The sequence below is a fragment of the Nerophis lumbriciformis genome, linkage group LG19 (genome assembly GCF_033978685.3).
Source record: "Nerophis lumbriciformis linkage group LG19, RoL_Nlum_v2.1, whole genome shotgun sequence".
NCBI classification, from domain to species: domain Eukaryota; kingdom Metazoa; phylum Chordata; class Actinopteri; order Syngnathiformes; family Syngnathidae; genus Nerophis; species Nerophis lumbriciformis.
Window position 1 is genome coordinate 38,766,625 of NC_084566.2, and position 17,500 is coordinate 38,784,124.

General features: G+C 41.8%; 1 protein-coding gene across 1 annotated transcript in view; it reads left to right on the plus strand.

Moving 5' to 3' along the window:
• The window catches only part of insra (insulin receptor a), a 190,385-nt gene that overhangs the window by 170,077 nt on the left and 2,808 nt on the right, over nucleotides 1–17,500 (plus strand). Inside the window, exons 12-20 of the mRNA XM_061978791.2 lie at nucleotides 808–947; nucleotides 1,140–1,299; nucleotides 1,374–1,473; nucleotides 1,547–1,614; nucleotides 1,681–1,910; nucleotides 11,702–11,812; nucleotides 13,492–13,651; nucleotides 13,882–14,011; nucleotides 14,094–14,228. Coding sequence (XP_061834775.1) covers nucleotides 808–947; nucleotides 1,140–1,299; nucleotides 1,374–1,473; nucleotides 1,547–1,614; nucleotides 1,681–1,910; nucleotides 11,702–11,812; nucleotides 13,492–13,651; nucleotides 13,882–14,011; nucleotides 14,094–14,228 — 1,234 coding nt within the window. The remainder of the gene's footprint in view (nucleotides 1–807; nucleotides 948–1,139; nucleotides 1,300–1,373; nucleotides 1,474–1,546; nucleotides 1,615–1,680; nucleotides 1,911–11,701; nucleotides 11,813–13,491; nucleotides 13,652–13,881; nucleotides 14,012–14,093; nucleotides 14,229–17,500) is intronic.

The window sequence follows — 17,500 nt, forward strand, 5'->3', positions numbered from 1 at the left end:
TTTACGGACCATGGTATTTCTGTTCTAAATTGGCCCGCCAACTCCCCTGACCTTAGCCCCATAGAAAATCTGTGGGGTATTGTGAAAAGGAAGATGCAGAATGCCAGACCCAAAAACGCAGAAGAGTTGAAGGCCACTATCAGAGCAACCTGGGCTCTCATAACACCTGAGCAGTGCCAGAAACTCATCGACTCCATGCCACGCCGCATTAACGCAGTAATTGAGGCAAAAGGAGCTCCAACCAAGTATTGAGTATTGTACATGCTCATATTTTTCATTTTCATACTTTTCAGTTGGCCAACATTTCTAAAAATCCCTTTTTTGTATTAGCCTTACACAATATTCTAATTTTGTGACACACGGAATTTTGGATTTTCATTTGTTGCCACTTCAAATCATCAAAATTAAATGAAATAAACATTTGAATGCATCAGTCTGTGTGCAATGAATAAATATAATGTACAAGTTACACCTTTTGAATGCAATTACTGAAATAAATCAAGTTTTTCAAAATATTCTAATTTACTGGCTTTTACCTGTATGTATGTATGTATGTATGTATGTATATATATATATATATGTGTGTGTGTGTGTGTGTGTGTGTGTGTGTGTGTGTGTGTGTGTGTGTGTGTGTGTGTGTGTGTGTGTGTGTGTGTGTGTGTGTGTGTGTGTGTGTGTGTATACATATGTATATATATATATATATGTATGTATGTATGTATGTTTATATGTGTATATACAGGATGTATAAATATATATTTATGTATGTGTGTAAAAAAAAAAGTTGTTTTTCTGTTTTGGTCTCAGACAAAGCTGACGATATCCTGGGCCCCATCACTTACGAAGTGTCTGACATGACCGTGCACATGGCCTGGCGGGAGCCTGCCTCCCCCAACGGCATGATAATCCTGTACGAAGTCCACTACAAACGCATCGGAGACAGCGAGGTGACAGCATAGCTCGCCTTTGATTGCTCTGGTGTCACTTAGGTTTTGTGGTTCATGACGATGTCAACATGGCCCTTTGTTTTACTCGCCATGGAGCCGTGTTCGATGTGGAAATTAATCTCGTAAAAACAGTTTTTGCAGTGTATGCATCCATTTGTGATATTTTTAACCCTGTTGCTGTTTCTCCCACAGGAGCTGCACCACTGTGTGTCCAGGAACGTTTACAGAGTGACCCGCGGCTGCAAGCTGAGAGTGATGCATTCTGGGAACTACACGGTGAGAATCCGAGCCACCTCTCTGGCTGGTAACGGATCCTGGACTGAGCCCACGTACTTCTACGTGCAGGATGCCAGTAAGTATGGGACAATATTGTGATCAGTTAGTTTGCGTGTCGTGTCTCAATTTGTGGGGCGGGTGCTTTAACAGGAGATCCCCTCAACATCGCAAAGATTGTTATTGGACCGGTCATTTGCGTGGTTCTGTTGCTCTGTGTGGCCGTGGCAGGATTTATGATGTTCAAGAAGAAGTATGCCGCCTTTCGTCTAAAACTACTTTGAGCGTTCTTTGTCCTAATTGTGTGCCACCTTTCCCACTCATAGTCAAACACAGGGGCCGAGCGGTCCCATCTACGCCTCGTCCAACCCGGAGTACCACAGCGCTAATGACAGTAAGAAGTTTGATTGACATCCACAATGTCAAGTGGCACCGCCGTAACCCATATCCTGCCGCGCAGTGTACGAGGAGGACGAGTGGGAGGTGGCCCGGGACAAGATCAACATCAAGCGGGAGTTGGGTCAGGGCTCCTTCGGCATGGTGTACGAGGGCCTCGCCAAAGACATCATCAAGGGCGAGGGCGAGAGCCGCGTGGCCGTGAAGACGGTCAACGAGTCGGCCAGTCTGAGGGAGAGGATCGAGTTCCTCAACGAAGCCTCGGTCATGAAGGCCTTCAGTTGTCACCACGTGGTAAGGATGAGTGGAAATCACTCATGACAAAATGAAGTGTGAAATAATTCATTTAAATGATTTAATTCAATTCTTTATGAATTAATATTAATTTACATGATGAAGGCATGTTCAATTTATGAAATTATAATGCTCTTTTTTTATTTATTTAAAAATGATTAAATGACTTATTTATTCAATGGCCTTTCATTTCATGATGTTGTTGCAACCTTTTAACTAGAGATGTCCGATAATGGCTTTTTTGCCGATATTCCGATATTGTCCAACTCTTAATTACCGATACTGATATATACAGTCGTGGAATGAACACATTATTATCAGAGGTGGGTAGAGTAGCCAGAAATTGTACTCAAGTAAGAGTACCGTATTTTCCGCACCATAAGCCGCCCTGGGTTATAAGCCGCGCCTTCAATGAACGGCATATTTCAAAACTTTGTCCACCTATAAGCCGCCCCGTGTTATAAGCCGCATCTAACTGCGCTAAAGGAATGTCAAAAAAACAGTCAAATAGGTCAGTCAAACTTTAATAATATATTAAACCCAGCGTGATGTGGGCGCGCATGGAATCGTATATCAACATGGACGGAGCTGCGTGAAAAAAGCCACCCGGCCTCTTCGCGTAAACTTAAACTTACCTTAACCACTCGCTCATCTTTTCTTCATCCATCCCTTCGAGTTAGCTTTTATGATGACGCCGGCTGGAAAGGTCTCTTTTGGCAAGGTCTTCCTTTTGAATATCACCATGGGTGGAAGTTTCTGGCCATTAGCATGGCAAGCTAGAACCACAGTGAAGGATGACGTCTCATTCCCTGTGGTGCGAATATTCACCGTACGTGCTCCCGTTGTATCCACAGTGCGGTTCACAGGAATATCAAAAGTCAGTGGAACCTCGTCCATGTTGATAATGTTCTCTGGCCGGATCTTTTTTTCAGCTATCTTGTTTTTACAATATGCACGGAAAGTAGCCAGCTTTTCTTGAAAGTCTTTAGGCAGTTGCTGTGAAATAGTAGTCCGTGTGCGGATGGAGAGATTGCGTCTTTTCATGAACCGGATCCCTGTCGCTTAGTAGGAGCCATTTTGTGGTCTTTACAGATGTAAACACACAAAGGAAATGAAACGTACGGTAATATCCGCGAGCTTTTTCTTCTTCTACGCGGGCGGGTGGTTGCTTACAGTAGAAGAAGAAGCGCTTCCTGTTCTATGGGGGCGGGTGCTTACCTTGGCGGTTGCTTGCGTAGAAGAAGAAGCACTTCCTCTTCTACGGGGAAAAAAGATGGCGGCTGTTTACCGTAGTTGCGAGACCGAAACTTTATGAAAATGAATCTTAATATTAATCCATATATAAAACGCACCGGGTTAAAAGCCGCACTGTCAGCTTTTGAGTAAATTTGTGGTTTTTAGGTGCGGCTAATAGTGCGGAAAATACGATACTGTTACTTTAGAGATTTATTACTCAAGTAAAAGTAAGGAGTAGTCACCCAAATATTTACTTGAGTAAAAGTAAAAAGTATGTTGTGAAAAAACTACTCAAGTACTGAGTAACTGATGAGTAACATACACACACATATCATATATATATATATATATATATATATATATATATATATATACACACATATATATATATATATACACATATATATATATATATATATATATATATATATATATATATATATATATATATATATATATATATATATATATATATATATATATGTCTTAATAAGGTTATCCAAAAAATAGTGCTCGATACCGTAGTAGAGCGCAATATATGTATGTGTGGGAAAAAAATCACAAGACTATTTCATCTCTACAGGCCTGTTTCATGAGGGGGGTACCCTCAATCATCAGGAGATTTTTATATATATATATATATATATATATATATATATATATATATATATATATATATATATACATTGATATATACAGTATATAATTTATATTTATTTATTTTGCCGTTTTTGTTTACATGTTAAAGGTGTTTTAATGAATATACATGCATGTTTAACACATATAGATTCCTTTCTTTCATGAAGACTAGAATATAAGTTGGTGTATTACCTGATTCTGATGACTTGCATTGATTGGAATCAGACAGTGGTGATGATAACGTCCACGTTTTCAAATGGAGGAGAAAAAAAGTTCCTCCTTTCTGTCTAATACCACATGAAAGTGGTGGGTTTTTGGCATCTAATTTGTCCAGCTTCCATATTCGTTTTTATACCCTTTACAAGAAATACATTGGCGGCAAACTCCGTAGCTTGCTAGCTTGTTTGCGCTGGCTTTCGGAGACTCTTATTTTGAAAGCGCATGCGCGATGGAGCGGCACTTTTATTGTGAAGACAGGAACTGTGCAGTCAGTCTTTAGGCTTTTGACGAGATGTACGGTTGAAATAAAAAAGGGTCTTTTTTCCTTCACAATTTTGATTGATTGATTGGAACTTGTATTAGTAGATTGCACAGTACAGTACATATTCCGTACAATTGACCACTAAATGGTAACACCCCAATAAGTTTTTCAACTTGTTTAAGTCGGGTCATGTGACCGCCCGGCTCTGTTTGATTGGTCCAACGTCACCAGTGACTGCATCTGATTGGTGGAACGGAGTGAACGTCACCAGTGACTGTATTTGTTGAAACGCAGGCACTATGAAGGTCTGTCTGACAGACCAAAACAAACAAAGCGTGCATTAACAGATCGATAAAAATTAGTAGCGAGTAGCGAGCTGAATGTAGATAAAAGTAGCGGAGTAAAAGTAGCGTTTCTTCTCTATAAATATACTCAAGTAAAAGTAAAAGTATGTTGCATTAAAACTACTCTTAGAAGTACAATTTATCCCAAAAGTTACTCAAGTAGATGTAACGGAGTAAATGTAGCGCGTTACTACCCACCTCTGATTATTATGCCTAATTTTGTTGTGATGCCCCGCTGGATGCATTAAACAATGTAACAAGGTTTTCCGAAATAAATCAACTCAAGTTATGAAAAAAGTGCCAACATGGCACTGCCATATTTAGGGCCCCGCATGGCCCATTGTAAAAGGAATCCCAACGGGAGTCCTTTTACAATGGGCCATAAGGACCTTTGAATTTGTAACGTTTTATTCTTTCTTCTTATTATTATTCTTCCGCAGCTTTGCGCTGTAATTTGACCCCCTTAACATGCTGCAAAACTCACCAAATTTGACGCACACATAAATAAACGCGAAAACTAAATAAACCCCAAAACTCAAAACTACACTCTAGCGCCCCCCTAGAAGGAAAACTGCCTCTAACTCCCAGTACAAATGTCGTAGAGACATGAAAGAAATACCTCTATGTAGGTCTCAATTAGACCTACTTTTCATTAATTATATTCCTCGGGCAAAAATCAACAGGAAGTTGGCAATTCCCCCTTCAAAACAAAAATGTACTAAAACAGTCATTTTTGTCTCTTTGAGCTGTAATTTGACCCCCTTAACATGCTGCAAAAGTCACCAAATTTGACGCACACATAAATAAACGCGAACAAAACTTTTTGGTCAAAAAATCAAACCCCAAAACTCAAAACTGCACTCTAGCGCCCCCTAGAAGGAAAACTGCCTCTAACTCCCAGTACAAATGTCGTAGAGACATGAAAGAAATACCTCTATGTAGGTCTCAATTAGACCTACTTTTCATTAATTATATTCCTCGGGCAAAAATCAACAGGGAGTTGGCAATTCCCCCTTCAAAACAAAAATATACTAAAACAGTCATTTTTGTCTCTTTGAGCTGTAATTTGACCCCCTTAACATGCTGCAAAACTCACCAAATTTGACGCACACATAAATAAACGCGAACAAAACTTATTGGTAAAACAATCAAACCCCAAAACTCAAAACTGCACTCTAGCGCCCCCTAGAAGGAAAACTGCCTCTAACTCCCAGTACAAATGTCGTAGAGACATGAAAGAAATACCTCTATGTAGGTCTCAATTAGACCTACTTTTCATTAATTATATTCCTCGGGCAAAAATCAACAGGAAGTTGGCAATTCCCCCTTCAAAACAAAAATTTACTAAAACAGTCATTTTTGTCTCTTTGAGCTGTAATTTGACCCCCTTAACATGCTGCAAAACTCACCAAATTTGACGCACACATAAATAAACGCAAACAAAACTTTTTGGTAAAAAAATCAAACCCCAAAACTCAAAACTGCACTCTAGCGCCCCCTAGAAGGAAAACTGCCTCTAACTCCCAGTACAAATGTCGTAGAGACATGAAAGAAATACCTCTATGTAGGTCTCAATTAGACCTACTTTTCATTAATTATATTCCTCGGGCAAAAATCAACAGGAAGTTGGCAATTCCCCCTTCAAAACAAAAATTTACTAAAACAGTCATTTTTGTCTCTTTGAGCTGTAATTTGAACCCCTTAACATGCTGCAAAACTCACCAAATTTGACGCACACATAAACGCGAACAAAACTTTTTGGTAAAAAAATCAAACCCCAAAACTCAAAACTGCACTCTAGCGCCCCCTAGAAGGAAAACCGCCTCTAACTCCCAGTACAAATGTCGTAGAGACATGAAAGAAATACCTCTATGTAGGTCTCAATTAGACCTACTTTTCATTAATTATATTCCTCGGGCAAAAATCAACAGGAAGTTGGCAATTCCCCCTTCAAAACAACAATTCACTAAAACAGTCATTTTTGTCTCTTTGAGCTGTAATTTGACCCCCTTAACATGCTGCAAAACTCACCAAATTTGACGCACACATAAATAAACGCGAACAAAACTTTTTGGTAAAAAAAATCAAACCCCAAAACTCAAAACTGCACTCTAGCGCCCCCTAGAAGGAAAACTGCCTCTAACTCCCCGTACAAATGTCATAGAGACATGAAATAAATACCTCTATGTAGGTCTCAATTAGACCTACTTTTCATTAATTATATTCCTCGGGCAAAAATCAACAGGAAGTTGGCAATTCCCCCTTCAAAACAAAAATTTACTAAAACAGTCATTTTTGTCTCTTTGAGCTGTAATTTGACCCCCTTAACATGCTTCAAAACTCACCAAACTCAACACACACATCAGGACTGGCAAAAATTGCGATCTAATAAAAAAAAACCTAACCCCAAATCTCAAAATTGCGCTCTACCGCAATTTTTGAATAAAACGCAGAAAAAACTGCTCCTCGGAAGAAAAAAATGACCAAAACTGCCTGTAACTCCCACTGGGAAGGTCGGAGGACTACAACTGGACAAAAGTATTGGGACACTTAGGACTACCACTGGACAAAAGTATTGGGACACTTACACTGCACAAAAGTATTGGGACAATTAGGACTACAACTTGACAAAAGTGTTGGGACACTTAGGACTAAAACTGGACAAAGGTATTGGGACACATTTACGAACAAAACTGGACAAAAGTATTGGGACACTTTTGACGAAAACTGGACAAAAGTATTGGGACACTTGGAAATAAAACTTGACAAAAGTATTGGGACACTTAGGCCGAAAACTTGACACAAGTATTGGGACACTTAGGAATAAAACTGGACAAAAGTATTGGGACACTTTGGACGAAAACTGGACAACACTATTGGGACACTTGGGACTAAAACTTGACACACGTTTTGGGACAATTAGAACTAAAACTTGACAAAAGTGTTGGGACACTTAGGACTAAAACTGGACAAAGGTATTGGGACACATTTACGAACAAAACTGGACAAAAGTATTGGGACACTTATGACGAAAACTGGACAAAAGTATTGGGACACTTGGAAATAAAATTTGACAAAAGTATTGGGACACTTAGGCCGAAAACTTGACACAAGTATTGGGACACTTAGGAATAAAACTGGACAAAAGTATTGGGACACTTTGGACGAAAACTGGACAACACTATTGGGACACTTGGGACTAAAACTTGACACACGTTTTGGGACAATTAGAACTAAAACTGGACAAAAGTTTTGGGACACTTAGGACGACAACTGGACAAAGGTATTGGGACACCTACACTGGACCAACGTATTGGGACACTAAGGACTACAACTTGACAAAAGTATTGGGACACTTCGGACTACCACTAGACAAATGTATTGGGACACTTAGGACTAAAACTGGACAAAAGTATTGGGACACCTACACTGGACCAACGTATTGGGACACTAAGGACTACAACTTGACAAAAGTATTGGGACACTTCGGACTACCACTAGACAAATGTATTGGGACACTTAGGACTAAAACTGGACAAAAGTATTGGGACACCTACACTGGACCAACGTATTGGGACAATAAGGACTACAACTTGACAAAAATATTGGGACACTTAGGACTAAAACTGGACAAAAGTATTGGGACACTTAGGACTACCTCTGGACTAAAGTATTGGGACACCTACACTGGACACAAGTATTGGGACACTTAGGACTAAAACTGGACAAAAGTATTGGGACACTTGGGACGAAAACTTGACACAAGTATTGGGACACTTAGGAATAAAACTGGACAAAAGTATTGGGACACTTAGGCCGAAAACTTGACACAAGTATTGGGACACTTAGGAATAAAACTGGACAAAAGTATTGGGACACTTTGGACGAAAACTGGACAACACTATTGGGATACTTGGGACTAAAACTTGACACACGTTTTGGGACAATTAGAACTAAAACTGGACAAAAGTATTGGGACACTTAGGACGACAACTGGACAAAAGTATTGGGACACCTACACTGGACCAACGTATTGGGACACTAAGGACTACAACTTGACAAAAGTATTGGGACACTTCGGACTACCACTAGACAAATGTATTGGGACACTTAGGACTAAAACTGGACAAAAGTATTGGGACACCTACACTGGACCAACGTATTGGGACACTAAGGACTACAACTTGACAAAAATATTGGGACACTTAGGACTAAAACTGGACAAAAGTATTGGGACACTTAGGACTACCTCTGGACTAAAGTATTGGGACACCTACACTGGACACAAGTATTGGGACACTTAGGACTAAAACTGGACAAAAGTATTGGGACACTTGGGACGAAAACTGGACAAAAGCATTGGGACACTTAGGACTAGCACCTGCCAAATACGCGGGCCCGACCAACGCTGCTTGCAGCTTTAATTATTATTGAAGTCACAAAGTGCATTATTTTTTTTAACATGCCTCAAAACAGCAGCTTGGAATTTGGGACATGCTCTCCCTGAGAGAGCATGAGGAGGTTGAAGTGGGCAGGATTGAGGTGTGAGGGTGGGGTAGGGGGCAGCGGGGGGTGTATATTGTAGCGTCCCGGAAGAGTTAGTGCTGCAAGGGGTTCTGGGTATTTGTTCTGTTGTGTTACGGTGCGGATGTTCTCCCGAAATGTGTTTGTCATTCTTGTTTGGTGTGGGTTCACAGTGTGGCGCATATTTGTAAAAGTGTTAAAGTTGTTTATACGGCCACCCTCAGTGTGACCTGTATGGCTGTTGACCAAGTATGACTTGCATTCACTTGTGTGTGTGAAAAGCCGTACTTCTCCCTACGTCCGTGTACCACTCCGTACAGCGGCGTTTTAAAAAGTCATAAATTGTACTTTTTGAAACCGATACCGGTAATTTCCGATATTACATTTTAAAGCATTTATCGGCCGATATTATCGGACATCTCTAGTTTTAAGTAAATGAGTCGTTCGAATAAGTGGTGGGTTGGATCAATTATTTGATTGAATAGAGTTACAATAGTTATTTATTTTAATTCAATTACAGAATGTAAAACATATTTTTTTTATGGTATTCTATTAAACTTTGGTGTAAGTTTATGTAAAGGTGCAGAAAACCACTTCATTAAGTAGATAGAGCTTTGGCTTTTATTAAAGCACTTTACCGCCACCTACTGGACTCGAGTCTAACAGTATCAGACTGGACAGTCACTATTATGTTAGATCCACTATGGACTGGACTCTCACTATTATGTTAGATCCACTATGGACTGGACTCTCACTATTATGTTAGATCCACTATGTACTGGACTCTCACTATTATGTTAGATCCACTATGGACTGGACTCTCACAATATTATGTTAGATCCACTATGGACTGGACTCTCACTATTATGTTAGATCCACTATGGACTGGAGTCTCACTATTATGTTAGATCCACTATGTACTGGACTCTCACACTATTATGTTAGATCCACTATGGACTGGACTCTCACTATTATGTTAGATCCACTATGGACTGGACTCTCACTATTATGTTAGATCCACTATGGACTGGACTCTCACTATTATGTTAGATCCACTATGGACTGGACTCTCACACTATTATGTTAGATCCACTATGGACTGGACTCTCACTATTATGTTAGATCCACTATGGACTGGACTCTCACACTATTATGTTAGATCCACTATGGACTGGACTCTCACACTATTATGTTAGATCCACTATGGACTGGACTCTTACACTATTATGTTAGATCCACTATGGACTGGACTCTCACACTATTATGTTAGATCCACTATGAACTGGACTCTCACACTATTATGTAAGACCCACTATGGACTGGACTCTCACTATTATGTTAGATCCACTATGGACTGGACTCTCACACTATTATGTTAGATCCACTATGGACTTGACTCTCACACTATTATGTTAGATCCACTATGGACTGGACTCTCACACTATTATGTTAGATCCACTATGGACTTGACTCTCACTATTATGTTAGATCCACTATGGACTGGACTCTCACTGTTATGTTAGATCCACTATGGACTTGACTCTCACTATTATGTTAGATCCACTATGTACTGGACTCTCACACTATTATGTTAGATCCACTATGGACTGGACTCTCACACTATTATGTTAGATCCACTATGGACTGGACTCTCACTATGATGTTAGATCCACTATGGACTGGACTCTCACACTATTATGTTAGATCCACTATGGACTGGACTCTCACACTATTATGTTAGATCCACTATGGACTGGACTCTCACACTATTATGTTAGATCCACTATGGACTGGACTCTCACTATTATGTTAGATCCACTATGGACTGGACTCTCACTATTATGTTAGATCCACTATGGACTGGACTCTCACTATTATGTTAGATCCACTATGGACTGGACTCTCACTATTATGTTAGATCCACTATGTACTGGACTCTCACTATTATGTTAGATCCACTATGGACTGGACTCTCACACTATTATGTTAGATCCACTATGGACTGGACTCTCACAATATTATGTTAGATCCACTATGGACTGGACTCTCACACTATTATGTTAGATCCACTATGGACTGGACTCTCACTATTATGTTAGATCCACTATGGACTGGACTCTCACACTATTATGTTAGATCCACTATGTACTGGACTCTCACACTATTATGTTAGATCCACTATGGACTGGACTCTCACACTATTATGTTAGATTCACTATGGACTGGACTCTCACACTATTATGTTAGATCCACTATGGACTGGACTCTCACTATTATGTTAGATCCACTATGGACTGGACTCTCACAATATTATGTTAGATCCACTATGGACTGGACTCTCACACTATTATGTTAGATCCACTATGGACTGGACTCTCACACTATTATGTTAGATCCACTATGGACTGGACTCTCACACTATTATGTTAGATCCACTATGGACTGGACTCTCACACTATTATGTTAGATCCACTATGGACTGGACTCTCACTATTATGTTAGATCCACTATGGACTGGACTCTCACACTATTATGTTGGCGCTTAATAATAAAAGCTTCTTTGTCAGGTGCGTCTCCTGGGCGTTGTGTCCAAGGGCCAGCCCACCCTGGTCGTGATGGAGCTGATGACCCACGGAGACCTGAAGAGCTACCTGCGCTCTCTCCGGCCCGACGCAGAGGTAACTTTTCATCAGTCCATGAAATGAATAATATTTCGCTGCCATCTCAGGTGGACAACCTGCACACCGCGGCTTTGAAATGAGTACCGAGGCCTGACATTCAATGATGCTATTTTTAAGGGTGTCAAAATCCATCCATCCATTTTTCTACCACTTGTCCCTATCGCGTTAATTGCCATTCCTTAATTAGTGATACTTAACATGTTGTTTTTCTAATGCATTACTTTATAATAATAATGAATAATGAACGCACTTTACATTTGTTAAAATCTCAAAGTGCTACAAAGTACGGTATATCAAAAATTAAAATAAAATTAAAATAAGGTCTAATAAAATCAAATAAAAACATGAAAAACACTAGATAAACACTAGATAAAATAGAAATAAAAACATGAAAGCACTGGATAAAACCGATAGGCAAGCAGTGCATTTAAAAACAAGAAGGCAGATAAATTAGATAAAAGCTGTGCTAAAAAGGTGGCTTTTTAGTCCCTTCTTTTTTTTGTTTTTATTTTTATTTTTTATTAAATCAACATAAAAAAACACAAGATAGACTTACAATTAGTGCACCAACCCAAAAAAAAAAACCTCACTCCCCCATTTACACTCATTCACAAAAAAGGGTTGTTTCTTTCTGTTATTAATATTCTGGTTCCTACAATATAGAACAATATATAAGGGATACATACAGTCCGTGAAGCACACATGACTGTGTGTGCTTCTGGTCCACTAATAGTACTAACCTTTAACACTTCATTTTACTCATTTTCATTAATTACTACCGTATTTTTCGGAGTATAAGTCGCTCCGGAGTATAAGTCGCACCGGCCGAAAATGCATAATAAAGAAGGAAAGAAACATATATAAGTCGCACTGGAGTATAGGGCGCATTTTTTGGGGAAATGTATTTGATAAAAGCCAACACCAAGAATAGACATTTGAAAGGCAATTTAAAATAAATAAAGAATAGTGAACAACAGACTGAATAAGTGTACGTTAAATAAATAACCAACTGGTATGTTAACGTAACATATTATGGTAAGAGTCATTCAAGTAACTATAACATATAGAACATGCTATACGTTTACCAAACAATCTGTCACTCCTAATCGCTAAATCCCATGAAATCTTATACGTCTAGTCTCTTACGTGAATGAGATCAATAATATTGTTTGATATTTTATGGCATACTTGCCAACCCTCCCGGATTTTCCGGGAGACTCCCGAAATTCAGCGCCTCTCCCGAAAACCTCCCGGGACAAATTTTCTCCCGAAAATCTCCCGAAATTCAACCCTTAACTCAACAATGAGTAGATGAGTGTTATGTGTGTGTATATGTGTAAATAAATGAACACTGAAATTCAAGTATTTATATTATATATATATATATATATATATATATATATATATATAGCTAGAATTCACTGAACGTCAAGTATTTCTTATATATATATATACATATATATATATATATGAAATACTTGACTTGGTGAATTCTAGCTGTAAATATACTCCTCCCCTTTTAGCCACGCCCACCCCCACCCCCTCCCCCCACCTCCCGAAATCGGAAGTCTCAAGGTTGGCAAGTATGCCTTTGAGACACTGGTGATTAAGGGCTATGTAAATAAACTTTGATTGAATGAATGCTTGTGACCTAAAGAAGAAAATGTATCCCTCAGAACAACCCGGGCCGTCCGCCTCCCACACTAAAGGAGATGATCCAAATGTCGGCTGAGATCGCGGACGGCATGGCGTACCTCAGCGCCAAGAAATTTGTGCACAGAGACCTCGCCGCCAGAAACTGCATGGTCGCTCACGATCTCACTGTCAAAATAGGAGGCAAGTTTAACACCTCAGCAGGACACAACTACTGTATTTTTTGGAGTATAAGTCGCACCGGAGTATAAGTCGCACCTGCCGAAAATGCATAATAAAGAAGGAAAAAAACATATATAAATCGCACTGGAGCTGAACTATGAAAAAAACTGCGACTTATAGTCCGAAAAATACGGTAAATACATATACACACGGGAGGAAAAGACTCAATTAAACCTTCTGTCGTCTTGTAGATTTCGGCATGACCAGAGACATCTATGAGACGGACTACTACAGGAAAGGCGGCAAAGGCCTGCTGCCTGTCAGGTGGATGTCACCAGAGTCTCTCAAAGATGGCGTCTTCACGGCACATTCGGACTGCTGGTCTGTTCCACACGCCTCTTTACATGTACACACCACATTTACAGCGGGCTTATCAAAGCGTCTTCTCTACCGCCTCCTAAAGGTCTTTTGGGGTGGTGCTGTGGGAAATCAGCACGCTGGCTGAGCAGCCTTACCAAGGCCTCTCCAACGAGCAGGTGCTGAAGTTTGTCATGGACGGAGGCTACCTGGACCGCCCAGACAACTGCGCTGACAGACTGTGAGTACATCTGAACGTCTTTGAAATGTATCATGAATTAGTCTATTTCGGGTGTTTTGTCAAGTCATGATGGACCACAAGCGGTTATATCAACTGGTGGCAGCCAAGTTGTGCGTGCCATTTTACCTCAATCACTCTAAAACAGGGTTCTCAGACTCAATTTACCTGGGGGCCACTGGATGCAGAAACTGGGTGAGGCTGGGCCGCAAGAAAAGATTTCTTAAAAAATCCATCCATCCATCTTCTCCCGCTTATCCGAGGTCGGGTCGCGGGGGCAGCAGCCTAAGCAGGGAAGCCCAGACTTCCCTCTCCCCAGCCACTTCGTCCAGCTCTTCCTGTGGGACCCCGAGGCGTTCCCAGGCCAGCCGGGAGACATAGTCTTCCCAACGTGTCCTGGGTCTTCCCCGCGGCCTCCTACCGGTCGGACGTGCCCTAAACACCTCCCTAGGGAGGCGTTCGGGTGGCATCCTGACCAGATGCCCGAACCACCTCATCTGGCTCCTCACAATGTGGAGGAGCAGCGGCTTTACTTTGAGCTCCTCCCGGATGACAGAGCTTCTCACCCTATCTCTAAGGGAGAGCCCCGCCACCCGGCGGAGGAAACTCATTTCGGCCGCTTGTACCCGTGATCTTGTCCTTTCGGTCATGACCCAAAGCTCATGACCATAGGTGAGGATGGGAACGTAGATCGACCGGTAAATTGAGAGCTTTGCCTTCCGGCTCAGCTCCTTCTTCACCACAACGGATCGATACAGCGTCCGCATTACTGAAGACGCCGCACCGATCCGCCTGTCGATCTCACGATCCACTCTTCCCTCACTCGTGAACAAGACTCCGAGGTACTTGAACTCCTCCACTTGGGGCAAGATCTCCTCCCCAACCCAGGGATGGCACTCCACCCTTTTCCGGGCGAGAACCATGGACTCGGACTTGGAGGTGCTGATTCCCATCCCAGTCGCTTCACACTCGGCTGCGAACCGATCCAGTGAGAGCTGAAGATCCTGGCCAGATGAAGCCATCAGGACCACATCATCTGCAAAAAGCAGAGACCTAATCCTGCAGCCACCAAACCAGATCCCCTCAACGCCTTGACTGCGCCTAGAAATTTTGTCCATAAAAGTTATGAACAGAATGGGTGACAAAGGGCAGCCTTGGCGGAGTCCAACCCTCACTGGAAACGTGTCCGACTTACTACCGGCAATGCGGACCAAGCTCTGGCACTGATCATACAGGGAGCGGACTGCCACAATCAGACAGTCCGATACCCCATACTCTCTGAGCACTCCCCACAGGACTTCCCGAGGGACACGGTCGAATGCCTTCTCCAAGTCCACAAAACACATGTAGACTGGTTGGGCAAACTCCCATGCACCCTCAAGGACCCTGCCGAGAGTATAGAGCTGGTCCACAGTTCCACGACCAGGACGAAAACCACACTGTTCCTCCTGAATCCGAGGTTCGACTATCCGGCGTAGCCTCCTCTCCAGTACACCTGAATAGACTGTACCGGGAAGGCTGAGGAGTGTGATCCCACGATAGTTAGAGCACACCCTCCGGTTCCCCTTCTTAAAGAGAGGAACCACCACCCCGGTCTGCCAATCCAGAGGTACCGCCCCCGATGTCCACGCGATGCTGCAGAGTCTTGTCAACCAAGACAGCCCCACAGCATCCAGAGCCTTAAGGAACTCCGGGCGGATCTCATCTACCCCCGGGGCCTTGCCACCGAGGAGCTTCCCGCCCTAGCAACCATCTCACTCACCATGTAGCTAGCTTTGACTGTTGCATCGCTCTTCTCGCTTGCTTTCTTGAAGAAATCTTGTTGCCTCAGTAGACTGGTTTTAAAATTTGGTATTTTGCATACTCCTCAGAATGTCTAGTTGTATAATGACGTTTCAAATTGTATTCCTTGTGCACCGCAACTTTCCCTGTGCAAATAAGACACGTCAGCTCAACAAAGAAATATTGCATCTCCCACTTTTCCTGGAATTGTCTTTGCTCATCACTAACCTTTCTCTTCACTGCAGGCTTTGAAAAAGACATGTTTGGGGTTGTGGAATATATTTGTTATTAGCCGACGCACGGAGAATAATGTTATTTCCGCAATGTGTGTCGTTCCGCTTTCCCTCCCTACAGCAACACGGCGGTCGGCGGAAAGTACTGGGATCGCGAGCGCAAATAAGTGATATAAAAATATATGTAGTGTTCATCGTGTGAGGCAATGCAAATTAAACACTAAAAAAAAAATTAACGATTTGAATTGGTCCAGGTTATCAGGGACTTTATTACTGACGGACAGGTGTCGCGGTGTGACCGCAGCCAGGCACGTAAGAAAACCCTTGTCTCCATGGCAACGTTTCTGTCGCTTTCACTCATTTGCCGCTTTTCCACTAACGCAGGGGTATTTTTGCTGAGGGTTGAGGTGGGCGGGGTTGGGGGTAGCGGGGGTGTTTTTGTAGCCCGGAAGAGTTAGGGCTGCAAAGGATTCTGGGTATTTGTTCTGTTGTGTTTATGTTGTGTTACGGTGCGGATGTTCTCCCGAAATGTGTTTGTCATTCTTGTTTGGTGTGGGTTCACAGTGTGGCGCATATTTGTAACAGTGTTAAAAGTTGTTTATAAGACCACCCTCACTGTGACCTGTATGGCTGTTGCTCAAGTATGTCTTGCAGTCACTTGTGTGTGCCTGCAGAGGCCGCATACAATATGTGACTGGGCCGGCACGCTGTTTGAATGGAGAAAAAGACGGCGCGATGACAGGTTCTAGAGGACGCTAAAGGCAGTGCCATCACGGCATGCCCTCAATATTGTTGTGAGCTACATACCACACCGTGGTTGGTAGATTCCTTCAAGCGCCATTCATTTAAAACTCGCGGGCCGCACTAACATTAAACTTTCATATTAAGGTGGGGGCCGCAAAGTAACGTCTCGCGGGCCGCAATTGGCCCGCGGACCGCGTGTCTGAGACCCCTGCTCCAACACCTCTAAAGGCCTTAGTGGCCACATGCGTGGACAGCACCTTTTAGCTCTTATTTCCAAATTTTTGTACACTACTGAATTAGGGTCTTATGGCCACTTATGTGGACACTTATACTGCCATCTGGTGGTGTCAGAAGAGTATAACATACAATGGAATTTGGAGAGAAAAAAAAGTGTAAAAATAAAAATCAGCATGTCACTAAACATGAAGTACACGTTTGTGTACTTATGGACTAAGTACATCATATCAAAAGATGATTCTTAGTTTTTATTCTAATTAGGGTCCAATAAGCCCAAAT